We start from the raw sequence: 27460 nt of genomic DNA on the forward strand, positions 1-27460 counted from the left end.
TCACCGAGCAGCCAAGTGCTTGTAAGTGTCTACAGCTCGTTTTTTTTTTTTTGCAAAGGTGGTGAGGAACAGCGAAGAGGTGGATGTGGGAAAGCCCAGTGCTTCCGCAGAGGAGGCAGCAGCGCTCAGGCTGCATCCCAGGCGTTAATATTTCATCCACCCTTCGCTTTCCATTACACGGTTCCCCTGCCTTGCAGAGAGCAGGGTGCAAGCAGCGGGCAGGTGCCCACATCGATCTTGGTGACAGGAGCACTGAAGCGCTGTGCTGTGGAGCTGCTGGGCCTTCACAACCTGCCAAGGTGGCCCCGCGAGGTGACACCAAACATCACCATTCCCCTGCTGTTTCAGGTGTGCATGGCAAGTGGCCACTGCCTCGTGCATTTGTGCATCCAGAACCTGGTGAGATCTGATCCAGAGGAGAAGTGGCATTACAGAGCCAGACCAAGTCCTGGTGCAGAAGGAAGGTGGGAGATGGGAACAGCTGCACGTGCGATGACAGCGCCTCTCTTCTTCTGCCTTTTTTTGGTGCTCAGCACGAGGAAATGCTCACAGAGCCTGTACCCACCGCAAAGGCAGGGGATAAAACCCCACCTCCCAACGTGGACAAAGGCAGGATACGAACGAGCTCCTCCACAGCCTCACCACCGCTGCCTACCACCAGCACGCCTCCTCCCAGTTTCCAGCCGGGATTTATTCAGAGCCCCTTCCCACATGGTGACCTTGGGCCAGTGCCAATCCAACAGGTTGCTGGTGGCCCCTGACAGCATCCCTCAGCACCACCTCAGCACCCCCAAGCACCCCTCAGCACCACCTCAGTACCCCCAAGCACCCCTCAGCACCACCTCAGTACCCCCTAGCATCCCCCAGCACTATGTAGCCATCCCCTCAAGCCCCTCCTAGCACCCCTCAGCACCCCATAACACCTCCCAGCACCCTCTAAGCACCCCCAGCAACCCCTTAACCCCCTCAGCACCCACCCAGCACCCCCTGGGTATCCCCTCAGTACCCCTAGCATCTCAACACCCCCTAGCACCCCTCAGCACTCCCCAGGACCACTCAGCACCCCCCAGGACCCCTCAGCACCCCCTCAAAACCTCCTATCACCCCTCAGTGCCCCCTAACACCTCTTCAACACCCCCTAGCACCCCTCAGCACTCCCCAGGACCCCTTAGCACCCCCCAAAACCCCTCAGCACCCACCCAGCACCCCACAGCACCTCCTAGCACCCCTCAGGACCCCCCAGCAGCCCCCAGGACCCCTCAGGAGCCCCCAGCACCCCTCAGGACCCCCTTAGCACCCCGTCCAGGTCCCCTCAGCACCCCCTAAATACCCCCAGCACCCCCTCAGCCCCCCAGGGGCAGCACCCCAGCACCCCCTGCCCCCTACCCCTCCAGCAGGGACCCCCCCAGGCCATGTCCCTGCCTTATGCAGGAGCCCTGGGACCGGGGGGGGGCTGAACCCGAGACCCCACAGCCCCCTCCCCAAACCCCCCCCCCATTCCCCTCAGCCCCGCACCGCGCATGCGCAAGACCACTCCCCCCCTCCTTCCCCCCCCTCCTAGTGGGGGGGTCCGGTTTGCTCGGAGGCGGGCGTGGCTTCGCGAAGGGGGCGTGGCCAAGAGGAAGGGGGCGTGGCCTGTCGAGGGGGCGTGTCCCGCGGTGGCGCGCCCTGTCCATGGTGCGGGCGGCGGGGCGGGGGCGGCGGCGGCGGCGGGGGGCCGCATGGCCGCGATGTCCCCCCAGCAGGAGCACCTGGGGCCGGCCCGCTCGGCCTCGGTGAGCGGCGAGGGCAGGGGCTTCGCCGCCGCCGACAGCAAGAAGGTGAGGCCGGCGGCGCTGCCGGTGCCCACCGGGGACCCTCTGCGGGAAATAGAGGGGAGGGGGCGTCGGGGATGGGGTGGGGATGGGGATATGGGGAGATGGGGACGGGGTGTCCTGGAGGTGATTGGGGATCCTCCGGGTGGGCAGCGCTCCAGGGTGTAAGGGGGGAGCTGCCCGCCCCGGGAAGGGGTTGTGGGGGGAGCGGGGAGCAGCCCGGGGTGAGCCGGGGGGGGTTTGGGGCAAGGGAAGGGGCTGTGTGGGGTGCGGGGGTCGCCGTGGGGATGCGTGGCTTGGATGGGGTTTGTGGGGTGGTCATACAGGGGAGCTCCGGGAGTGGTGATGGAGTGGCCGGGGGGGGCGATGGGGAAGGGTTTGGCTGGGGCTGGGGCGTGCTGGGTGCTCCCACACGTGTTTTGGGGGAGAGAAAAGGACGAGCGGCTTCCCTGAGAGGCGCCCGAGCGAAAAGGAGAGCTGTCCCAAAGCCGAAGCTGGGTGTGCGATCTGCCTGCTGGGTGGCGTGGGGGCATCCAGCACGACCCAGAGCACAGCGCTGGCTCCTGCACGCAGCCGGCTGCTCGCCTGAGCGAGCTGCAACAACCACCTTCATCCCCCTTCATCCCATGTCCAACAGGAACCCCTTTTTTTCCCCTTGGTTTATAGCGAGTGCTGTAGTGCTTTTTGTACCGGGGCCAGGTGCCTTCCCGCACCAATTGTGCTTCGCTGTGCCGCTTAAATCCAGGCACCGTCTGCCTTTAGGGGAGTGCGGTGCCGCTGGGTGCCGAATATGCTGGCGGGATTAGATTGAGTGGCCAGGTGACGGTGTCCTTCCTTAAATCCCTCCACCTGATGGCATGAATTTAGGATGCGTGGCAGAGAGGCTGAGCTCGTGTCCAGCCCTGCTGCCCAGCGGTGCCGGGGGCTTGGCTGGCTGGGGAGCTGTGGAGCCAGGAGGGGTCCCGGTCCCTCTCCTCCTCCAGAGCATCAGTTTGGGCTGGGAGGCGATGCTGTGAATTTCCCTGGGATGTGTCCGTGTGTGCCGTGTCCCACCAAGGCAGGAGGCATCCAACCTGCCCAGGGCAGAGATCGCTGTGAAATGTTTGCCTGGACAGCCAAGGCTCGTGCCACGGTTCGTACCCGGTAGGTTTGTGAAGAGGGAGCACGATGCACCTGCACAGAGTGGTGGAGTGTCTTCTGCTTGCTGCCTGGCTGGATGAAATGATGGAGAAGATGCTCACCCTCTCTGATCATGCAATCTGATCTGAGACAGCTACACGCGTGGCTTTGATTTTCCTTCTTCCACCTCTTCGATTTTTGCTGAGGACCGAGTGCCGTGGACCTTGCTGCCCCGGTGCCAGACACCACCTGGGAGGAGGAGGGATGCTGGAGCGCTGTGAAGACGAGCACTGCTTTCCTTCGAGGTCTGCTTTGGGATCTGGCGTTGAGGACAAGGACTGATGGCAGCACTCGAGCTTCCTGTTCCTGCTCCTGCCGAAGGAACGCAGACCTTGTTTTCGCCAGCGCTGACAGGGGAGCGGGGATGTTACTTTTTACGGATCTTGGCAGCCCTCTTGGAATTCCTCGGCGTGCAGGCAGAGGCGGCGGGGGGACGTTTGGAAACCTTCCTGCCCAGCAGCCTGCAGCCAGCCCAGCCCAGCGCCCCGATCCCCTCCCACGGTCCTGGTGCTCCCTTGAGCATCCCGGCACAGCATCTCTCTGTGCCTCACTGGGGTGGAAGCATCCTACCTTTTTGTTCAACCTTGGGCTTGAAGCTGGATCTCAGCGTCAATTTGAACATTTTTTTCCCTACTAAGGCTCCCAAGTCTCTCTGAAAACCTCTGTTTTGACTCCCGCACAGTGCCAAGGCACCACACTTTTTGACAATCCTGCAGGTCTTTGTTGTAGCAGGAGAGGTTGTGCTGCTGGTGTGGTGGCAAGAGATCAGCTTTGATCGTGGTGGCACAGCATGGCAAGGTGAAATACATATGTCATGCTGTTTCTCATTCTGACACAAACGCCCCCAAATCCAGCATGGTGAGCGGCCACCGAACCTTTCTCTTTTTATTATTTCGACTATACCTTTGCCAAATGAAATTTATTCAGCTGAGATTTGCTGCCTTGTTCTGTGGTCGTCCGAATTCCTATTTTATCTCCCACTTGGCTGTCAAAGCAAAGCTGAAGGATCACATGCTTGATCACATCATAAGACCGAGAGATAGAAATTGTCTAGGACTCACTTCATGTATTTTGGGTGCTCCTTTAGACTATTTTTTGGGGGAACACTTCCTCTTCTTTCTTTGCAGAGCAGCCTGCACTGCTTGCATGCCTCACGCACGCTGTGGGGTTCTCCTATTAAACGCTTTTAAGGCATTTGAGACACCCTGCTGAAACATGACATTGAAGTCCAGTGTCTTAGTGAATGCTTTTGGAAAATCCTCAGCCAGATTCCCCCCTTTACTGGGCGTACTGGGGTTGCTGGACGATGCTGGGTCGGCCCACAGAGCAGTTTTGTACTGGCTGTTTGGTTTGGTAACCGCTACCAGTAAATTGATGCAACTCTGAAGTGGGCTGAAGTAACGTGAGTAAGAGTGATTTTACTGATAGAGCTTATTTCTACAGATTTATCAAAACAAACTATTCAGCATGTCTTTTATGCCAGGATATCTGTGTCAGCAGTAACAGCTGCGGTCATTTAACTGTATTTATAAGTTTCTGGTGTTTCACTTCTCCCTTCGCAGAGGGGTTAGATTCCAGCCAGTGCCGCATATTTTACACAAGACAATATTTGTTAACATAAGCAATCGCTCTTAGGATTTTTTGCTGCCTCCTTGAAAATTTCAAGTGACTACTTATAATTTTTGTGAGGCTCGGCAGTTCTTTGTATTTACTCACACGACGTGTACAAAAAGTTAACCATTTTGTACAATAATATTTGTTATTTGAGACAAAATGTGGTATCCCCCTACCATAAAACTACGTTTCTTTGTGATCCTGCTCACACATAGGGCAGCAGTTTGCTGTCAGGAAAAGGAAACTTGTTTTCCTGATGGTGTACTAAATGGATAAAATTCAAGCAAATTGAATTGGAAGAGTGGAGGCAGTCAGACATAGTCTTCATCCTCTTCTTTGTCTTACCCTATGAAGATGTCTTTGCCATTATGCTTGATGACACCTTGCACTCATGCCCTTATACATAGATTTTTGACATAAAGCTCCTTAAGGCTGATTGCTCCTTCCTGTGAGTTTCTGGCCTCTCTGCTGTGCTCCTGCCTGAGGATTCGGGGGGCTGTGGTCAAAATCACACCACGCGGTGCCAGAAGTCTCGGCTCCCCAGGATCACTTCTGTGATGTGTTGGACATCAGACGATTCCTGTCATCCTGCAGATGTACCCTGTAGCATCTCTGACAAGGACTGAAAAAAACCTCTGTTTTAATGAATTAAAATGAAAAACCTCTGTTTTAATGAATTCATCCATGGGATGGAATGACCTCGGCAGGCGGTGCTGACTTGTGATAGCTTTCTGTGATGTGCCTGGTGCTGCTGCTTCAATCCAGAACTAGAATTAGCCATCCCTCCTCTGTCTGTCCATGACAGAAATGGAAAATTAGGCACAAAACAATGTGTTCTAGCTCTTATGTTTCTTGGTCTTGTTTCTTTTTAGTCCCACATGATGGCAGTAGGAAGGAGAGGGACTCGGCATGCCATGTAGAAGCCAGCACCCAAGAACTGCATGTAGCACATCGCTGTCTCTTTACTTAACGCTGCTCGAAGTATCCACGTGTAGTGGGGGCAGTCTGCTTCCTCTGTCACCTGTAAACTGCTCCAAAGAAAGCCTTGCCATACAGAAACTGGGGCAGAATTGTGTCTCTGTGTTAAAGCTCCTGCTTTGTGAGGCTCGGAAGGAAAACCTGGGCTCCATCGCAGCCACCACAGGCAAAGTCTCAGCGGGCAGCGGGCGCAGTGCAGCTGCCAGCAGGACCCCAGGCTAAAGGCTCAGCACTGCCTTCCTCCACGTTCGTAGTCATCTTCCACATCTCCAGCCCTTGATGTAAATGGCTGGGATCCTTCCAACACATCTACATCCGTGCTGCCAAGGTTTAGCATCCTTTGTGTGGTGGTTGGTAGGACATCTTTTACCCGCAGGTTCTTCCATCAGGTTTTTCTTTCCACCTCTGGTCTCCATCTGCCCCTTGCTCTCCAGCAGCTGCTGGTCCAAGATGAGCAGCGTTTTCTTCCCCTCTCTTGGTAGCTCTTTCCTCCTTGCCATCATTTTCTCCATCCAGAATGGCTTTCTTTTTAGGAAAGCCCTTGTAAGTAGAAGTACCCTGCCAGCATAAACACAAGCACGTAGTTTTGTCACCTGCTCTGTGGTGATGGTAAAAGGGCTCCCCACAGGACCTGGCCGTCTCTCGGGCACACGTTCAGCTGCCCGAGCCAGCGGTGCACACGCAGCCATCTTCTCACCCTCTTTATAAGGGCCCAGGAATGTTACGGGTCACCGTAGGGCCATTTCTTGCTCTCCCCAAGCATAAGAGATTCTTGTCATTTGTGGTGTTTTTAGGCAGCTGTGCACTGTGAGTCTGACAACCGTCGGATTATGGCATGGTGGAAGAAGGGATTTATGGCCTCTCGTAAGAAGCCCAGTGATAGAGAGAGTGATGCCCACTTGCCTCAGAAAATTACCTCCTGGCTGATGAGGATTGTGCTGATTTTTTCACTGTTTGTCAGGCAGCGAGCTGAACTCTGTTGTGCGGGTGTCTGTAAAGGTTTGTGTTCTGCCCCTTCGTTCCTGCCTGGCTGAACCAGAAACGTGCCTCACGGATCTGTTTTGTTGCTCAGACAACAAGAACAGAGTTTGCATGGGTGAAATCCCTCGCTGTTATTAACGTAGATAGTTTTATAGAGCAGGCTTTGTTAAAATCGGACTTCTTTTTGTTAGAAAAATAAAGCAGCGGGAGGGAGAGCTTAGCCACTTGAGCACAATCCCGAGTACATCTGGGTGCCATCCCTGTCACCCAGTCAAATGACCCAGGCACATGGCCCAGCCTTGACCCACTTCTGGAGCGAGCCTGTAAATCAGGAGCCTGAAATCCTTTCATCTCTGGGGAGGCTTTTAGCAAGGGTGTCTGTGAACTGCTGAGGAGGCATTTCTGCTGCATCCACCTGTCAGTTAGGAGCCGAGTGCCCTTTCCAACTATTTCATGTATGAATCCCTCGCATAGCATACAGGTAAAACCATTTCTTCAGCCTTAACTCAAGCCCTTCACTACGAAGACGATTGCACCGTAGGGTGTTAAGCTCACAAATTCTTCTGCTCCCTGTCCTTTACTCAGATAGCAAAGAGAGGATTGAGCTGATTAATTCAGCCCCGTTGGTCACCTTAGTTTTCTTTTGCAGTGGGTGGAGGAAATCGGCACTTCTAGGTCAAGACTTGTTTCATCTTCACGAATAAAGCAGGACAGGTGAACCGTGCACTGAATGTGTCCTTTTCTCTCTGGGGACCAGAAAAGGAGCACAGAGTGGGTGGCTCAGGTGTGCAAGGCTGAAGCTGGGTGGGGGGAACCCTCCCGCGTGTCGGCCACGTGCAACAACCCAGCAGGATGGGTGCTGTGCTCCTGGGGAAGCCCAGCACAGCCCAGCCCAGCCCAGCAGCCCCTTTTTCTCCTGCCCAAGCCTACCTGCTGCCTCCTACACCTCTGCAGGAGCTGCAGCAGGGTAGCTGCACAGGGTTTTGCTGCTCTGAGCACTTGCAAAATGTTATAAATGCTCTGTATCTGGTTCCCAAGTTGTTTTTCACCGCAAAAGAAATGTAAGTGCCACGCATTTTTTCATGCGCTCTTTATTTTATTTATGTTCTGCCATTAGCTTTCTAAGCTTGACGTGGTTAAGTGATGTACACAAATCACAAGAGTGCTTTATCTTCGGTTTGATGCCTTTTTAAAGGCAGCACGCAGATGCTGCTGTTTCCTTTTTTGTGGAGTGGGGATTAATATCCCACCTCAGATATATTCATTTACATAAATTCCATACAATATCAGTATCCACTTCAACTGCTAGCCAAATTAGCTGGATGTAGGCAGTCAGAAGTAGGTTATTCCTGCAGCCACCGACTCGTGAGATACTATTGGAAGTAGTGCTTTAAATTTAACCCTGCTCCCCATACGGGCTCTGATTCATGAGCAGAGCCAGCACGGTTTCCAGTCGTGGTTTGCGAGGTTGCTGCCCTCAGCCCCGTGGGCTGATCTGCTCATAAACCACCTACCACCGGAGTTTACAAAATAGTGGTTCAGAGCATAGGTGTGATCGTTATCTGGGGTAAGCTCATTCTTTTGAAATCTGTAGCCCTATGTCTGTTTGCAGCAGGCAGAAGCTAGCCGAACGCTGAAGCGTACCCCCGGTCCTACAACCACAAAAGCAGCCCCTTTTGGTTTCTGTTAAAAAAGGAGTCGAGGCAACCACCAGCAGAAATGCAGAAAGTATGAAGTTAAACCTGAACTCGAGGGGAGGGGGTAGGGAACTGAAGGTTTTCAAAGTGAGGAAGGCAAAGATAACTCTGGTTTGTCCCGGCTGATACGAGATTATCATCTCTGCATCTGGCACACTGTAAACATTCATTATGGATCCTGATTTTATGATACATTTCACATGGCTGTGACTCAACCAGCAAGTATGAGGATTTCTCCCTGTGTTGGCCCTTCTAATATTTACATGAAAAAATGGGAGGTTATGATGTGGGACGCGTTGTGAAATGCTTCTCCGTGTCCCATGCTTCGGTACTTGGTCGTTGCATCTCCTTTTGCTCCCAAACATCTGCTCTCACTGCAGCTGTCCAGGATGTGTCTGCTCCTCTCCACATTGCCAGGGGGACATCCTTGCACATGTAGCAGCGGGGAAACGGAGGGGGGCAGACATGTGGGTCCAACCCAGCCAAAAATGAATTCGTCCTATTCCTTCTCAAAATAAAATCGAGTCAAGTCATCAAGATGGACTCTTATTTTCACCACGCAGACTCTGTACATGGCAAACTAAGAACAAAACAACCCCTAATTAAAGAGGTTGTAAACAATCTCTGTAGTTAATGTCTCTGGGTAACGTTTTTATTTGCATACAGCTGACCTGACTCACTTCGTTTTTGCTGTGAAGATTTTCCTTTTCCAAATCGCATCAGTGATCTTCTTCATGTTTTCAGGCTCTTTTTTTTTTTCTTAAAGTTTTGCTTAACAGCTTCAGTCTGTACTAAGAGGCTGCCCAGAAAGGCTGTGCAACCTCCTGCCTGGAGGTAACACAGACCTTGCTGGACTACAGACCTCCTGGGATCCCCTCCTGCCTTGGGACTACCATAAGTTTGACTACTTGTGGTAGTCCTAAGATTTACCTTAGTCCTTGTATATATAAGTCGAGGCTGGAATCTCACAGGCACTATTGAACACTGCTAGCCCAAGCATGAAAAAGATTGCCATAATTGAGAGAGATATTTAGGATGCGAGGAAGCATCCTAGGACATGAGGATACGGCCTCAAGTTGTGTTAGTGGAGGTTTAGATTTGGTATCAGGAAAGATTTCTTCATGGAAGGAGTGTTTAGGAATTGGAATGGGCTGCCCAGGGAAATGGTGGAGTTCCCATCCCTGGAGGTGTTTAGGAGATGTGTGGATGAGGCGCTTAGGGACGGGGTTTAAGTGGTGGACTTGGCGTTAGGTGATGGTTGGGCTTGATGATCTGAAGGGACTTTTCCAGCCCAAGTGATTCTATGATTTCAAAATGCTACATTTGTTTGTGTCTTTCTTTTCGGACCTGAGCAGTCAAAGTATATAAGATCTCTAGAAATAATCACCAACCCCCCCACTGCGTTTACAGGAGCTGAGATGCTCCAGTTCAAACCACCCCCTGAAAGCCACCTGCCCAAAAATTGAGACTTGCAGTGAATTTCTGATTGGGAGTTGATGCTTTGTATGAACTCCTACAAAAACTGATGGTTAGGTGACATCTATAGCTTCCTTTCTGTAGGATTTTAGATTGTGTTGATGTACAGGCTTCCTTCTGCCTTCACATTTATAGATATGCCACTTTTAGAAATGCTAGCAGATTCTCAGTTTTTCCAGCTGTAAGGTGTACTGATTTCGTTCACTAGAAAAACGTAGCACAGTATTTTCTTTCCTTTTTGCTCAGTTAACTTTCAATTGGATAGAAGACATCTAAATGGTCTCAGACCTAATTTATCGGTCTTGAGATGGTTATTTCTTGATGACAGAAACGGGTAGGAGGGGATCATTTTTAAGGGTGAACTGAAATTACAGTTGTATTTGTGTAACTGAATATCTAAAAAAATAAACAAGCATGCTCTACATAAATAAAGGGGAACAAAAACAAAACAAAACAAACAAAAAAAAAACAAACCACCAAACAACACTAACATATGCATTGCAATGAGTAAAAGAGATACACTTGCCCAAAGCAAAACACATAGTGCTGTCGAATTTCTATCCTCAGAGTGAAGCTTACTGTGCACCTGCTCAAATAAAATGCATCCCACATCCAGAGCATAAATGGGCAGAAATCAGTTGTTCCCTAATGTATTTGTTCCTGGCATTTGATGGTTAAATAGAAAATCTTGTTTAGTGATTAGCTGTGAGCAATGAGTTCATGACTGTCAGAGGCGTGTTTGTTTGGGTGCTCCCGGCGGTGCCCAGCCTGGTGCGAAGGACCAGCACAGGACACCGGTCTGTCTGGGTCTCGGGAGGAGCTCAGCCTCATTCCTCTTGTTCACCGGTTTACTATGAAAAATATTTGAGCTAAATAAGGTAACAACCATCCTCCTGGTGGAGAGGCAGTGAGGGAAGAGGTCACGCACCTCGGCCGCAGGAGGCTGCACCACTGCTTCCTAGAGCAGCTCCAGGGTTTGGGCCAGGGCTCCTCAGTCCTATTTCTGGCTGCAGGAGGGGAAAAAAAATACGGTGGTGAATACATTTGTGCTCAGGGCAATGTGTGTTTCTGTCTTCAGCACATGCTTTTGAAAATTTCTGCCTCTGGAGAAAACAGCGTTGTTTATTTGCTCGGTATTTTTATTGCAGTATTCAACTTCACGCAATGGGAATCCGTACTCCCTTGATAGCTACTGATATTTTCATCTCTTACCTGTGCTTTATTTTATTTTTATTTATTTATTCATTTATTTATTTATTTTCCTGCTGCATTCCCTGTCTTTGAGTGTTTCCTTTTGCCTATTCCCTCCTAGTTTTTCTGTGCCTTCTGAGAGCTGCCCTGCCTCTCACTTCCCTATTTTGGCCCATACGTGATCAGGAATGAAAAAAATGTCATTAATGACTACCGAGAGACGAGAGGTAATGCTCCAGTTAGATTAATAGGGAAGAAAACTGTTTGTACCTCTTTAGAGTTCTAAAGATTTGGAAAAAACTTTTAGCCCTGTGTAGCAGGTAGTCTTAGGGGGGTAGAATTCAGACCTTAATTTATGATATATGTCAGACCAGGCACAGAAATGTATCAAGCATTTGAAAGTTGAATCACCATCTGGATTCCTGATACACTTAAAGTACAATAGATTCTTAAGGGTCAAAAAGTGTTTTAGGAAATGCTCTAGATGTTTATTTCATGTATGCAAGACCTCAGGCATCTCTGTATGGACACTAATGATCAACTTTTCTGTATCATGGGCTTCCTGGCTGTGCTCCCGTTTTTCTCAATATGTGATATTTTGCAAGCATTTTTTTCTCCCAGGGCTTCTGATGGCAGTAACTTATCTTTTTTTCCCATGGCCTGAAATTGGAGTCTGTGACAAGTCCGTATGCATGCACTAATGGTTCCCAATCTCACCTACGATTTCATTTTGTTTCTCTTTCCAAACAGAAAATGAAGAGCTTGGCCCAAAGGCGCCAGTCTGCACCATCTTTGATCTTTGTCAAAGCTCTTAACAGATCGAGATCCGTCTCAAGGTGAGTTTTGCTGGCTGTACATGCAGTACTAGGCACATCTCGGGCACGGTTATTGTGGGATTGTACCATTTAATTTGAGCTTGGTTCCTGCCATGGATCTGCTGCATGATACCATCTCTCCAGAGCTGTGGAGGCTCAGGCTGGTTTAGGACAATGCTGTGGGCGAGGGTCTGGTGGTCACCACCTACTCTCATCCTCCCATAGGAGCTTCTAGGACTGGGCGTGTGGGTGTGTGCAAGTGTGAAGCATTCAGCACATCGTATCTTCCGCCAGGATCAGCCTTTCTCCTCCCTTCCCACCCCAATGTAAAGCTACCACAGAAATGGGAGCTTCTATGGAGCTCTTCCAGTGTCCGTCTCTGCTTCCTGACCTGCCATTTGGACCACTCTGCATACGTAATTTTATCTTCCTGCACCTACAGTTCATTAGACTTTAAACTTAGAAAACATAAGTGTTTATCAAGAAGTGAACCATCTGGTAGGCTGTTAATGCTTCCAGCTGTGTAGAGCTCTTTACTAAGAAACATTATTGAGGGAAATTAAAGTATGGCTTTGTAAGGAATATTTTTTCCTACACTGTGGTGTGTTAAGTAATCAGTATGTGAGCTTTGGAAAGTTTTCTGTGTTTGATCTAACCAATACCTGGTTTCATATTTGTCATCACACAGAATTCCACAGTATTTCAGAAACCTGTGAAAGTATTCTGTGAAAACATCAGAGTTGCAAAATAGGGAAGGAAAATGAGTTGAAACTACTTGCAGGTCTTTTTACTGGCTATGACATGAAAGAGAAAACTTAGAAATGAATTCCTAAAGGCGTTTGCACCTTTTTGTGTAGTCTAGTGGCCTGAGCATAGGACCGAGAGCCAGCAACATGTGTTCTGGTTCTGGCTGTAAAATTTCTTCCGTGGCCTCTCTTCGACTTTGTTTCCAAGTCTTTAAAATAAGTCAAATAGGTATTTTGTAACCCCTTCATGGGAACATTGAAATGCTTTGATTGTCTGTACTATCCTATTTATCTTCCATTTACTACTGTTTCTTCACCGTATTTGTAATGTGCGTAGTTGTGATACCACCCGTGGGGCATAGATCACACATTCATAACTGAGGTTCTGAAATTAGAGATGGACTCTTGCTGTGGGGGCAGCAATAACTGAAGGGTACAGAGGACAAGAGATTGGATCCCTCAGCCCTCAAACTTCAGGGTTTCCTGCCATTTATACACCTGTGTCTGCACAGGGAGTCATGGAATCACAGAATGGTTTGGGGTGGAAGGGACCTTAAAGACCACCTTGTTCCAACCCTCTGCCATGGGCAGGGACACCTCCCACCAGGTCACGATGCTCAAAGCCCCATCCAGCCTGGCCTTGAGCACCTCCAGGGATGGAGCAGATGTCTTCCCTTCAAGCAGTTAATGCATTCTTGAAGGGAGGACATTCCCTTCAAGACAGTCGCCACTACTAAAAGAAAATTAACTATATTCAGAATTCATATTTCAGAACTTCGTCATTTGCCTGCTGGGGTTCAGACATAATCATTTCTCTTCAATTTTGCTTTTTGTTGTTGTTGTTTTATTTCCTGGCCCATAAGTATTGGCCATAGCTGGAGAGCCTCTAAGTGAGATAATACTCAGCATGTAAATTTGCACCTAAGAATTTTACACTGTTTCGTAAGTGTAACTATGTCTTCCTTACATAGTCCAGGTCAAAATTCTTTCCAGATCTGGTGTGCAGAAGGATTTTTTTTTCTTTTTCTGTAAGACTAGTTCGCAGAAACTTTGTGGTGTAGAGGACTGAAGAGTGGGAAAAGTTGCCTTGTTCTGCAGGAAGGGCAACGCTTTGCCTGACAGACCCTACCACTTCCAGAGCTGGAATTTGTTGTTGGATTTTGCCTCAGCCCTGCCTGTCCTCTGCCTGTGGCATGCCATGGTTTAGCTGCTCCTGTTGTTTTGAACTGAAGTCTGTGACCTTAGTGAGAGGTGTCTGGTGAAGTCTGAGGACCCTGGAGGCCAGAGCAGGTGATTTTGTGGCTTTGAAGTCTATCAGTGAGAGACTAACACTTTGGATGATGTAGTGTTTATTATTGTTCGCAGGAGCAATAATTCTCACCTATGCCTGACTTCCTTGTTTGGCTGTGCAAAACACATTCCTCTTCATCACGAAACTGATGGATGAGCTTGAACTTTCTCCTCAGTTTGTTGTGTAAATGCTTAACTCCTGTGAAGTGCTTTCTCTTAAGGCAAGCTAGAGAGCAACAAAATGACTTCCCTTGTTTTCTAATCTCCTCCAAATGTTTTATCTCAGAACTGTCTCAGCTCTTAGTTCCCTTTCTTGTAGACACAGCCAGCCTGCAAAATCCATTATTCTCCTCTGGCAGTGAACCTTAATAGCGGGACTCCATAACACTTACTTGTTAATGGTTGATTAATGACTTGTAGATAATAAAGCTCCTATCTGAAGTTAGCAAACATCTGTGAGGGATTTATATGAATCCTCTCACCTCAGCAGCTGGCTCACCTCAACATTTGTTGAAATTAATGAACAAGTGCAAAGTTTAAAAGGGCAGGAAATACTTAGAAGCACAAGTCAGCTTGTATTTTTATACCATTTTATATGTCAGGTGCCCTTGGATTATATACAGGGCATTTTCATAAAATGTGGTGGCAGCCATTTGAGACCTACCTTTGGGCAGTTTAAAGTTTATTAATGGTTTTCAAAGAAACCATTGTGACATCTGGAGATGGCTATTTCAGCATTCGGAGGATTGAGGTTTTTTAATGGTAGTATTGCTGTAGCTGTGACAGCCGGAGGATGCAGGTGAGACAAGAAGATCTAGCTGGAAAAAGCAGGCACAGTTTTGTTCCACTGCGCTCTTCACTCCTGAAAGAGAAGCTAATTGGAAAGTCTTGTGTGCTTAGAAGCTTGTCTTCTTTTTCCCCTGCTATACCATTTGGTTTAATGAAAGTTAGACCTTCTTTACAGATCTTGCCTTGCTACATCAGCCATATAAAAGGAGTTACATGATAACTTGGCTTGTGGAGGAATTTTGAGATGACTTTGAACAGCATGATCATGTACAGATGAGCAACCAGGCAATCCCCATCTCACTCAATTGTAACTGTAAATAAATAGTAAATAGTATAGATATTGTACTGGAATTCCGGCCCTTACAACCAACAGTTGAAAATATGCAGACTATTCATTGCCTCCTGGTTTTGCTCCTTTTTTTGTACAGTTTATCTTTCCTCACAAAGTAGTGATGAATAGGCATGCAAAGACTGTTTCACATCATCCCATGTCTTCTTTGGAAGCACTTTGAACAAAGTTATTCCAGAAATACACCAAAAAAGTAAGCTTTTGATATTTTTCTTGGCTGATACTCAGATGCAGAAAAAAAGTTTGATTTTTAATGCCATTAATATGTATGAAATCAGTAAAGGATTTGGGTTAGTTGTATTTGGCCCTAGACCTGTTGCACAGTTGTAATTTTCCTCTTAATTTTCCTTTTTTCTTGGTGTCCTTTAATGCAAACTGCACAACTTAATGATATATTTCAGTGCAACACAAATTATGGGTTTGAAACAGAAATGTGTGAGGCCTTGATTTTTAAGCGTTGGGTCTTGTCTTCTCAAAATAATTGACATTAATAATAAAGACCTGTTTCAAACCAAATTTGCAGCCTTTGTTCCACTGTCCCTCAAAACAGTTCTCACATGTGACAGCCCAAGCTACTAAGTTTCTGCTCTGTGTTGGCAGACCTCTGTTCATGTGGAGGATACGTGACAGGGACAGCCAAATTCTGTGTTGCTGTCGCTAGCAGCTTCCTTTTTGCTAATGCGTGCCTCACAAGATCTTCCAAAGTGATATTTTTACATGCTTAATAATATAATTATTTACATGCCTTAATAATATAATTTACATATCTGAGTCTTCATAACCATTTATAGATATGTGCCGCTGCATGCTAAAGACATTAAAATATCAGCAATGAAACTGCTCTTTATTACAGAGTTAAGCATCTTTATGATATTATTTTGGTGTAAGCTGGAAGCAAGACTGGTTTTAAAATAAAATTAGATATCATTTTTAAAAGGTTTTATGAACAAACCTTTACAGAACCCGAAAAGGAAATACCTAAAAAGCCAGCCCTCCCCAGTTTTATTATTCGTGTTTTACAGTCAAAGAAGTTCAAAGTGTAGGCTGGGGATTTGAGAAATCTCTGAGGTGTTTTTTTCTGGTCTGTAGGTAAAAGTAGGGTCGTGCTACTCATGGAGAGGCTGCTCTTTCTTCTTCCAGTGTACAGTAGATGACTCTGGCATGTTATCTTCCAGTGGCCAGTGCCAAATGCTAAATATCCCAGATAACGAAGATCATATGTGTAATCTAGTAATGCGTTCCACTTGGCTCTAGTCAAATACAAAGTGTTCCCGAAGTCTTGGACATTGTGTTTTCAGGGTTTTAGTCAGAAGATATGTGGATGATCCAAGCTATGTGACTAGATGAAGACAAAAATAGAGACTTCTAATAAATGTAAATTGCCAGAAGGCCTTAACTGTCTCTTTTTCACAGGAAGGATGAGTATTCGGTGTTTCAGACAAATCTGATTTTGAAGAGGAAGGGACTAAAAGTTCAGTGTGAATAACTAACTTAAATAGGTATTCCAGTTGTAATCATTTTGATCATTCTTCACTCGTTTCCATGGTAGCAATTAATTTTGCCTCTGCAACATAACCTTTGCAAGACGCCTTGGGTTGGTGAGGCTCCATGACAGGGCTGTGGGTGAGGAGTGGGGACAACATGGTGCCCGCTGGGCTGAGGGCTGCCCTGCCACAGGGTACAGCCCAGTGGTCGTGTGAGACAAATAGTGCCTGGTGGCTAAACCTGAGGGCCTTTGCGGAACAAAGGCTGTCATATTGTGTGTGTACCTGCTTCTGTGTGCGCCTGTGAGGGTTACACCTGTAATCAGGGTGGGTTTTCACCTCTGGAGCCATTATACACCACTAGTGGTGGTGTGGGGCTCAAAACCAGGACAGGAGGAATAATACACTGTCAAATACTGTCCCAGCCTATTCCCGTTTTAAATGAAGGCATTGCATTTGCGGGGTGCCTTTGAAGGCTGCACAATGGCGGTGAGGGGAGAGGATGGCAGGGTGACAAGTCGCTTCAAACCCAGCACTGTGAGAGGTGCTGGAAGATTTATGGCCACTCAGGCAGCAGTGGCTATGGGGTGAGTCAAGGCCATGGTTTTATAACTTGGGTAGTGTGGGGTCTGGGGATGGCAGTGGGTTGAAATCAGACATCACTGAAGTGTGATGTCTTCACCACTTCAGTGTCTTCACCACTGGTGTGGTGAAGCACTGGGCGTACAAGATCTGTACTGGCTCAAATAAGAGATCAAAGACATGGAGCTCTTGTCCATGGGGGATTGCTTCACCTCACCGCCCAAGACCACTGCTGCTGCAGCAGGCTGGCATTGGGTTAATGAACAGTAGGCATGCACACACACAAATGAAATAACATCTCTAAAACCTCTCCCTGTGCCCTTGGACACCCAAATGGTCTGGTCACAAGTGACGAGGGCTGTTCAATGCCTCAGTTCACCCGCAGGAAGATGCATGCTGTGGAGGGCAGCCCTTCCAGGCCCTTTTGAAACCTCAGGGCTTTTTTTTTCTTTTTCTTTTTTTTTGTGAGAAGCTGCCATTATGGTAAAAGTTTCATTAGAAATTAAGTTTCTAGTCATCAAGATGGAGCAAAAATCCAGTTCCTAAAGACTCAGCCAAGAATGCAAATGAAGAGCTCTTCACTTCTGGATTTAATTTGTAGATTTAATTTGACCTTGACATTTTGGACCAGGATTTTTTCTGAAATTTTCTGTTTCGTGAAAAGTTTTGACGCTTTAACATCTTATCCATAACTGGAATGGGCATAAATCTCTGACACAGAACTTCCCCAGAGTTCTCCCCTCAGTATATCATGTTTCTATAAGCAAGGCAAGGAAACATGAATTTGTGTAAAAATAGTGAAAAGTTTAAGAAAGACAAAACTACTTTGCATCAAATTGTTCTTTTTAAATGAGTTGCACATAATTAAAATAACATGATGATATTGTTCGAGTTGTCATTTTTATAGAATTTCTAATTCACTCTTGATTTAAGCTAATTATGACACTGGAGTATTGTTTCCTTAAACCACGTGCTTGAACGCAAAAGTTATTTTTATGTAGTAATAGCTGGGGATAAAATTTTATTAACTGTTAACAAGGAACAAAGTGAACTTTCTGAGGCCTCAAATGGCCTTTTAACTGCAAGACTGGCATTCCTGTCCCCCTGCTGGTTTCTTTCTGTTTTGTTTTGTGTGTGAGCATGTGTGTGTATGTGTGCATATGTTTGTTTTTGATAAAACACATCGGTTCTTCATTTATTATATACAAAGTGGTTTGTAGCGATGTTTGTACATCTGGAGATTGAAATGAGCTGAGGCTCTCAGAGATATGCTGCCCTTTTATTAAAAGAAAAGAACTGAAGGTAAACAGAATGTGGGCCTGGAAGCAGGGTTTTGGAGGGATTGGAGTTTAAATGAGGGATTAATTTTACAATAAATGACTAATAGTTTAACACTAGTGCTTTAAGCCAATTCCCTTTTGGATAGAGTTGTGACAATTGGAAGCAAAGGCTGTAAGGGGCACTACTCATCAGGATGAGTGCAGGGTTCATTCAGCTCATCCAGATGTCTCACTGCCCACATGTGCTTTTGGATTCAGCCATTTGGGGTATTTTTGGATTAAGTCTTGAGTCCTGGCAAAATACAGCCCTTGTCCAGCCATTATGTATCGCTGGTTTTAGACAATAAAATCTCTGCCAAGTGACAGTCTGGCCAAGCAGTTTGGGCAGCAGCATACCTGAGGAAATCACAGGACTGACTCACTCAGACTTCTTTGTGGTCATTTATCTTGTGTAAACAAGCAGAAAGCCTCTAATGATGTGCAGGCTGATGTGCAGCTTCTGCTGCTCCCACCTCTGACAAGGACCAGCATTAAATACAGATTGAGCTCTCCCGGCTGATACAGCATCACTTCTCCTCTTCCAGTTGCTTTCTCATGGTCTGCAAAACTGCTGGTGGGAAGTTTGTAATTGCACCACGGAAATAACAGTCTGCCTTTGGATTTCTTCTGTGGCTCTCACAGACGCAGCTGCAAACATTGCTGTCTTTTAAACCCTCTGGCTGAGTCCTCTTTTCCTGGAGCACTGTTTTTTTCAGTAGTTGTTTAGGGCAGCGGTCTGAACATGCAGTATCAGGACTGAGGTGTGAAGGAGTCTGTCTCATCAGGTATTTTGGTGGGTGGAGACCACGGTCAGCGTTGCAACAAGGGTTTGTGCCATCTAGCAGGCTTTGTATAAGCTATGCTAGGCATCTCTGGCTTGTTTGCCAGACAGGTCCCCACAGACCACCGTTGTTTTTGGTGAAGCTGCTGGCCACAATGTGTTCTTTCAGTGGAAATGAGTCACCCAGGTTCAGTTCTCTACATCCTCAGGCAACTTATCTTCCACTTCCAAAAGACTGATGCAACTACTGTGTCTGTTCCCAGCATTTTTTTATTGCATGTCACCCACTGACACATCCAGGTTCAACCTTTCACATCCCATAGCTTCAAGTGGTTGTAAGCACTACAGTGAGTGTTTACACTTTCTGGCTCAGAAGATGCAGAAACGTCTTTTTCTGTCGCTCATGGTAAAGATCCTCACCTGAAGGAATAAACAGAGCTGAGGTGTTTTCATCCACCTTCCTTCCCTCTCCTCCCTCTGCATGTTGTTCTGGTAGTAAACCTGTCTCCCAGACTGCTCAGAGCATCTCATGTCTTGGATCTCCTCTCATAGACATGGTTGGTTGCCAAGCCCTCGACTATGTGCAGCCTCACGTTCAGTGTGGCTGTCCAGGAGTGGGACAGGTTTACACTGAATTTTTACAAGTAGGTCACTCATCAGACACAAGCAAGCTCTTCTGGTAAATCAAAGGCTCAAAGAAACATGAGGGAAAAAGTCATCATGTAAAAGGCTCATGTGTTTCCCCCTGCTCCACGCTACTGCTCTTTGCCACTAGCTTGCCTGTGCCCACTTCTCACTTATATAATTACCAATTATCATCAGGTGCAGGGATTTTGGGGACTCTAACAGCTTTTTTTTTTTTTTTTACCCAGCTTAAGCCACTGCTGGAGTAGAAGCCTCTGACTAACCTGCCTGAGTCGCTCTGAAAAACTCCTGGACTGTATAGGCATTGGTTATAAGGGAGTGAACAGGTGCCTGTGGCTGCCACTAATTTGTCTGCTGGCTGTTCCTAAGGAATCTGGGTCATTACACATGCGAGAGCTGGCAGCGGCAGGCATATCAAGTAATCTCTTCAGTGTAATAGGATAATTCCTGCGCTGTAGTATGAGTATCAAAATATGGTTTAAAGCCCTTGAAGCAAACCAAAGCCAGATTTGTTCCTGTTACAGCCGGGACAGGTGCAGTGAAGTGACAATCCCGCCTGACACAGGCACCCGTATTGGTTGTCCCTCGTAGGGAATCGGTCCCAAAAAGCTCATGCCAAGACAAGGGCTGGGCAGGTCCTTGCTTCAGGTCTTCAGTGGAGCCCTGTGGAGCTCACCCCATGGCTGTGGGGACAGAGACAAGGCCGGGTGGCAGCAGCTCCGGGAGGATAAAGCGTGGTGCCGGGGCTTATCTTTTAAGGGCGGCACTTGCAGCTATTTATAGGTCGCTTTGGATGTGATTACTTTGTTTAGAATCAGCAGGTTTTCACCTGAAAAAGGGCAACCAGGGAACAGCCACTGGCAGATTCTACCTTTGCTTTACCTGGCCGCATTTTTTGAAGTCTTGTAATGTTTTGAATGCATTTGCTTTTCCTCAAACTCGTTGCCGCCCAACTACAGACTCTCCCCATGTCGCAGAAACCGAGGAGAAGAGCCTAGGTGAACCAATTCTGGAAGAATGGGAAAATCAGAAACTAAAGGGGAATGAGCCGTGGGCCAAGCAGCCACCCTGGTATTACCCAGTAACTGCGTGAGGTGACTGGCAGGCAATAAACCTTTGAGCAGTCACCTAGAAACTGCTGTGCTTCCTCGTTAAAAAGACACAGTCCCACAAGTGCCTTATTCTGGCTCATTTACAGCCTGTGTACTAGGTAGCTGCTGACACTGGGGTGTGCAGATGCTTACAGGCTCACGGACAGCCATAAATCATGGCCCAGAAGGGATTCCTAGAGATGCTCACAGCAGGCTTTTCACACGTACACCTCAGCTTGACCATACCTGTTTCTGCTGAGCTCTGCAGCATGCCCTGGCTATTTCTGGTAGCCCCAAATGCCTGGCTACTGCATGACCTGCACTGAACTCTTGTGATATATTTTGCAAGAAGACACTTGAAACCCCCACTTGGGCGAAGGGTTAATTTCATCCCTGAGGTAACTCACAAACAGCTGAGTGGAGCTACGCCTTCAAATGTCCCTATTGTGATTAAGTGGGATTAGGTGTCCCAATTATGATTGCTGCTTCACAAAAAAGTTAAGGTGGGACAGAAACCACACTACTGAAATAATACTGGACCCTTCAGGGGGGCACAGACGAAGCTGGCATCCCGGAGCACTCCCCTATGTCCCACCTTGGAAGGGGTAGGATGGAGCCAGGGTGGAAGTGGCAGAGGCGGCCTGTGCATCCTGGCCTCTTGTAGGCCACGAGAAGCTCCAAATTCAGTGGGAACTGCAGTGAGGAGCAGAGGATGGATTCTTCCCAAGGGCAAAACAGGTTTTATTGACTTCTGTAGGTGAATATATCCTCCCCTCAACTTCTCCCCCTGTCACGGGGAGTCAAACCAAAATCCCTTGGAGTTGGTGGTCACCAGTTGAGCTGCATGGCAGGACTGGAGGACTTCCACACCATAAGAGCTTTTCAATAGGGCTTAAATAACTTGCACTAAATTCTTTTCTGGTGGAAACAGGCAAAATATGACCGAACTGTGTGGTGCTAATTTATACCAATAGAGAATTTTGCCCTTACACTAAATTTTCAGTGTAAACACCTTGCAGCTGTTTGTTAAAATAAAATATATATATAAAAAAAGCTTGGAAGTAAACCAAACCACAAGCATGTTTCCTGTCTCCAGCCACTACACTGCAGTACATATTTGCTCTGCAGAAAATATTGTCCTTTTGGCTATGTAGAAATTACTTAAGTGTAGTTTGTTTGCTGTTAAGCTGCCAAGCTTCCATTCTGAAACGTGTGAGGAGTTTTTTTTTAAGATACTTTTTACCCTAAAGCTATATGTTGTTTTACTGCAGTCTTAATCATTTACTCATTTGTGGAAGACTGCAGAAAAAAAAATACACACTTTGGCACCTTGAGCATATAGTGTAAACCATGTTCATTCACTGTAATCATTTTTTTTTTAATTTTTAACAAGATTTTGACATCATGCGAGTACGATTTCAAATACAAATCAACTTTCAGAATTCTAGAATAATATAAGTTGGAATAATTTCTCAATATATTTTGAATTAAAATGTGGATGCTGAGTTTTAGAAGCAGTACCTGATGACTGAAATAGAAGTGGTAGCCTTGATTTCAGCCCTAAAATGTAAATTTATCTATTAATCGGGGCGAAACTTGCTCTATTAATATTAATCTTTCATTAGGTGCTTGTCCTGCCTGTGCTGGAGGTGGGGTTGAAGGCTCTGTCATCCCGTTGGGGCTCCCTGCTTTATCTGGGGTGCAGCATTTGCTGCTGCAGCTGGCTTGGGGCTGGGGCTGGGACGGGTAGAGTGAGGGCAGTCCTGTGCCAGGAGCTGCCAACTGAGGCCCATCTTTCGGTGAGATTCACAGACATAGCCCTTAAAGGACAACACAGCAGTGTGAAGAGTGCCTCTGGTTTGTTCAAATTTGGTATTCATAAAAAAAAAAAAAAAAAAAGACATTGCAGCCACTAAGGCACCCTTACTCAAACAGGAGCATATATTTTATTACTTAGAAAATAAATAATGCTTTCTGAAAAACTGAGCAGATCTCACGTGTTTTGTTGCACAAAAGCTACTGTACATGATAGTGATGGCCTAGGAGGCTTGAACAGAGTGCTGCAGAAAATAGACTTGCTATTTCTGGAATGCTGTGCTGTTTTCACAGAGCACTGCTCTAACTGTGTAAGATTTACCATAGATAACAAAAAGCAAACGTGCCCAGCATCCTCAGAAAGAAGCTCCCTTAGCAGAACAGGAATCAAGTTGACAGCAGATTTTCAGAAATGGGTTGGTAGTCCATGTGATTAAGAGTTTTATGCTTGTCTCTCCAAGTCCCTTCTATAAATAGTCAGTTTGAGATTACACCAGCATACCAACTTTCTGTCAGCTCATACCTTACCTACCACCTTCCTGGAAAGCACTCCTACCCTCCAGGCTGATCCGTTTTGTGCTTACCTTCACCCTCTGGGTATAATTATTATTTATTATAATAAAGTGCTGCATAAGCCTAGATGAAATGCGTATTCCAAATCATGAGAAGCTGAAGTGGGAGGACGCATGAAAGATCCTGAGCATGTGGGTGGCTCCCCGGTGCATCGGTCATGGCTGCAAGGCAGTGGCAGTAGTGAATGGTTAGCACCTTTACAAATGCAAGATTATTATTACTTTTTAAATTTATTAATTTTTTTAATCTTCCTGTCTAAATAGGTCTCTGAGCTTGCAGATTGCTCTGTGTGGGTGAGCCGTGTCTGCGTGGAGCCTCTTTCATGGCAAAGGAGCTGCAAGTGCTCAGCCCTGAAGCCATCAGGACTTGGCATGGCCATGCCAAAGAGCTGGTGAGGGCAGGGCAGGCAGGCAGAGCTGTGGGCATCCTCATCATCAACATCTTACCCCATCTATAAAATGGCTTGTGAGTTTGTGCCAAGCCAGAAGCTGTGTCACAAGGACATCTCCAGCTAGAAGGTGTTAACACACAGAGCCATTTGCCAGTTCCTGCCTTTTTCCATCTATAGCTGGATTTGAGCTAATGGAAAAACAAACAAACAAATGAACTACATAGGACTTTGATTGTCCCACAACTGTTCTTCAAAGGGAGAGTCCCTTGCTGATGAATTTCAGAAGACCTGCTGTGTGTAAAGTGACTGCAACCATTTTTTTCCTCCCCCAGCCTTTCTGTTGTGGGCAGGGATTCTTTTCAAGCCATGCACCATAATGAGCTACCAGTGTGACAGAGGCTAAATTCATCAAGAGCATTTGCAGGACCATTTCTGTTGCCTTGCAGTCCCAAGCATAGCCATTTGGTTTCAGTGTACTAGAAAGGCTCTTCTTTCACTGCGTTTTTTCCCTTTTTTCTTTTCACACACAGAATGTGATGATCTGTTATCATGATGCTGCCAGGTTGGCCAGGATGTGGTACGAGACACATCCAACCCATCATTTATGATGAAATTAGATAGGTGTTGAAGCCCTGAAATGTTAGCGCTGCACTTGAGTGCACTCTGAGCAGCCCTGGGACGCGGATCAGTGCTCACTGCTGTGTAACAGGTTTGGGTTTTTTCTGCCTTATCTCAGGGGAGATGGGGCTGCACGCTGCATCGAAGCTGTTTTCTTTTGCTTGATTAAAGAACAGTTCTCAGTACCTTAACGAGTTAGTTATCTTGGATGCAAAATACTGCCTAACCACACAATGCGGGTAATGTGCCTTATGTGTTAAACAATTTCCAACAGCAAACAACCTTGGCTTCAGAGCTCCAGCTAATAAAGCCTGCCTCATCAGCAAAAACATGAAGCGAGCGTCTTCCAAGCTGACATTGAAGTTTCTTCTGACAGGAGGTTTTAGGAGCCCAAGTGTCTGAAAAGGAGACACAGGAAGAAAGCACAAATATTGTTACCTGATTTCCAGTACAAGCTCTGTTAGGAAAATGACAGGAATTTGACAGAACTGCTTTTGGGCATATCTCAGCTGGTCCCAAATCACATGTCGTCCCTGACTGATCTATCCATTTTGGCAAAAATCCGTAATGTGGGCTGGACTGCAGACGTTTCTTACTGTGCAGATAGCTGCTGTTTTCACTAGCCTCCAGCGGGTGTGAATAGCTCCTGCTTCTCTCAGTGGGTTGCTCTAGCCCAGTGCTGTGACTCAGTGATGAGAAAGTAGAGGCAGAAGTCGAAAATTCATGCACTGGATTTTGCCTAAAGATAAGTTGTGGGTTCTTTAGGTCCATCCAGACCTGGATTTTGAGATATACAGAATAATCCTGTGGTCTCCGAGCACCACGAGGAGGTTTGGCATGAGGCTGACTTCATGAAGTTAACTTCAGAGGTTAAAGAGCAGAGTGTTGTTTTATTTCTATAGGTACCAGCCATGGAGAGAGCATCAGGGCTGTATCCTTAGCTGCAGAAGTTATCGTCAGAGGAGGGAAGGTCTGGCAGAGGACAGTAGCCAAAACAACGAAGTGAGACTGAGGATGGAGCATGAGCAGTGTGCAAGAGGGATGTCATACAGCTGAGATACCTGCAATAGCTCATTCCAGATTAAGGACCTTGGAGAACAGATTGTTCCTGTCAGGCATGTTACAGCTTAATCTAAATCATCGATGGAATGAGGTCATCATCCACTGAAATCAAGGGGGGAATGTCATTTATCCCGTTGGCATAAATGACATTTGGATCGTGGATTTTTTTTAACATAGGCTGTTAAACTCTCATTGGAAAATACAACTTCTTCCATTGTTTTCACTTCAGATAAAAGCACAATGAAGCTGACATCTCCATTGCACTAAGAATTAAAATAAACACCTTGGGGATCATACTGTTCAGATACATGTTTTACTGAGAAAACCCCAAGGAAGCTCCATAGGGGGAAGAACAAGAATTCCTTGTGCTTTTGTGGCTTCTGGTAAATAGAGGATTGGTGAAGTGAGCACTGATGTGTTTGCTTTCACGCTGAATGCCGTGGGGATGTATTTTCAGTGTTTGGCTGACTACTGATAGCTTTCGACTTCATACGTTACACCCACAAAATTGAAGTGTTCTTTTAAATCACTGCGTATTTTAAAAAGGAACAAAATGCTTATTTTGATTAATATGAAAAATAATAGGTGTAAAATCTAGGCCTTGGAAATGCCAGGAGAAAAGTCTTCAATTATCTTTCCACTAATTTCAGGCAGTACAATGATTTAATCTGTTCCTGAATAACTCTGTAGATATCCTCAAATTCTTGGTTAAAACCACGCATGGAAATCTCAGGCCCCAAAATAGTAAGTTTGTGAAGAAATGCCCACTTGAGACTAGACAAATACAATGGCAATGCCATCTGAATTTCAGTATTGTCCAGGCTCCTACTCGAAGTGGAACGTGACTGGTTGCTGACTTTGCAGAATAACCCCATCTTTCAGAAATTAGTTCACAGCTCATTCTTAACAAACTCAGAATACAGAAAATGCCCCACAACACTGGCTTTTACTTTATTAATGATACCAGAAGTCTCATTGGCTTAAGGAATGAATTTTGCATAATTCTATTAGAAAGAATTTTCAAGAGTGCTTAGCACTTTTTAAAAATTAGACTCATTTAATGGCCTGAAAAATCAGCGAGCTATTAAAAACTGAACTCCAAAATCACTTCTCTTACATAAATCCCCACGCCTGAGGGTGTAGCTGATCTGCATTTTCCTCATTGTAACAAAACTTGTGTTTCATCCCTGACATGTAACAAAGGAACATCAATTGAGAGGATCAAAAGCATGCTTTCTGAAATGCATTTTTGTCACTGCTGTTGAATTTCCCCCCCATGTTCCTTAGTCAATGAGATTTAGAAGGCCTGGTTGAATTAATGGCTTTGATTTTTTTCTGCTTTGTTTCCAAAAAAAAAAAAAAAAAATTCTCTTTTTTTTTTTTTTGTTATAAGACTCATCAGGTAAGCTATTAATCTCTTTTTAAAGTTCAGATGATAGAGATGTATGGAAGGAAGTGGCTCCAAAAGCCAGATTTCATTAAAATGACCAATTTATGATGGTTCATTTTCCTTTTACAAAAACCGAGTTCAATTTGCTTGACCCCTGGTGGCATCAGTAAACCCACTGCACCAGCCCTTGCTCATCCGCATGACAAAGATTTTGCTTAGTTTAACGTGGGAAGTTCCTGGGAAGATCCTGATTGGTAATCAGGATGATGAAAGGATGCCAAGAGGAATGCCTCAACATATCAGTTGTTGATATGAAGATGAGTTGTTGATATGAATGAAGACTGAGCCTATGGGAGCGTTGGGTGGGGGCAGGCACTTCAGCATGGCTTTATGACTGTTTCTGCTGATTTGGTTACAGCGGTAGAACACTGAAGGTTTTGTTCTGCCTATTGTTGATACTGGATTCAAACATAAGTGAGTATTTCGCTGCTTAACCTTTGAGGTAAAGACCACGCATGGCGTTTACACAGGTGGGCTGGTCATCGTTCCCGATTTCTGCCTAAGTTTCTGGGCCAAGTGCTGCTGGAAGTTGATGAAAGTGAGTCCCTGTAACCAGTCATGGATGAACTGGTGAATTGGTGAAATCCCAGTCACACAGAAGTGGTGGGGTAGGAGAGGTGCTTGCTGTTCCTCCCACTCATGTTGCTGGCCACACATCCTATAAACACCCAACGTGTTGGACCAAAGCCCCTTTCTCTGCCTTAACCTCAACACTCCTGAACATCCCTTC

The 27460-nt window shown here is 46.3% G+C and overlaps 1 protein-coding gene across 2 annotated transcripts in view; it reads left to right on the forward strand.

The window, feature by feature from the left end:
* Positions 1 to 1721: 1721 nt before the first annotated feature.
* Positions 1722 to 27460, forward strand: part of ARHGAP20 (Rho GTPase activating protein 20) — a 60170-nt gene continuing 34431 nt past the window's right edge. The window contains exons 1-2 of one of the 2 annotated variants that reach the window (XM_032208168.1): positions 1722 to 1820; positions 11681 to 11766. In XM_032208168.1, coding sequence (XP_032064059.1) covers positions 1722 to 1820; positions 11681 to 11766 — 185 coding nt within the window. Of the gene's footprint in view, positions 1821 to 11680; positions 11767 to 27460 lie in introns of those variants that run through there. The other variant, XM_032208170.1, reaches the window with a different exon arrangement.

This window comes from Aythya fuligula, chromosome 1 (assembly GCF_009819795.1).
Source record: "Aythya fuligula isolate bAytFul2 chromosome 1, bAytFul2.pri, whole genome shotgun sequence".
Taxonomy (NCBI): Eukaryota; Metazoa; Chordata; class Aves; order Anseriformes; family Anatidae; genus Aythya; species Aythya fuligula.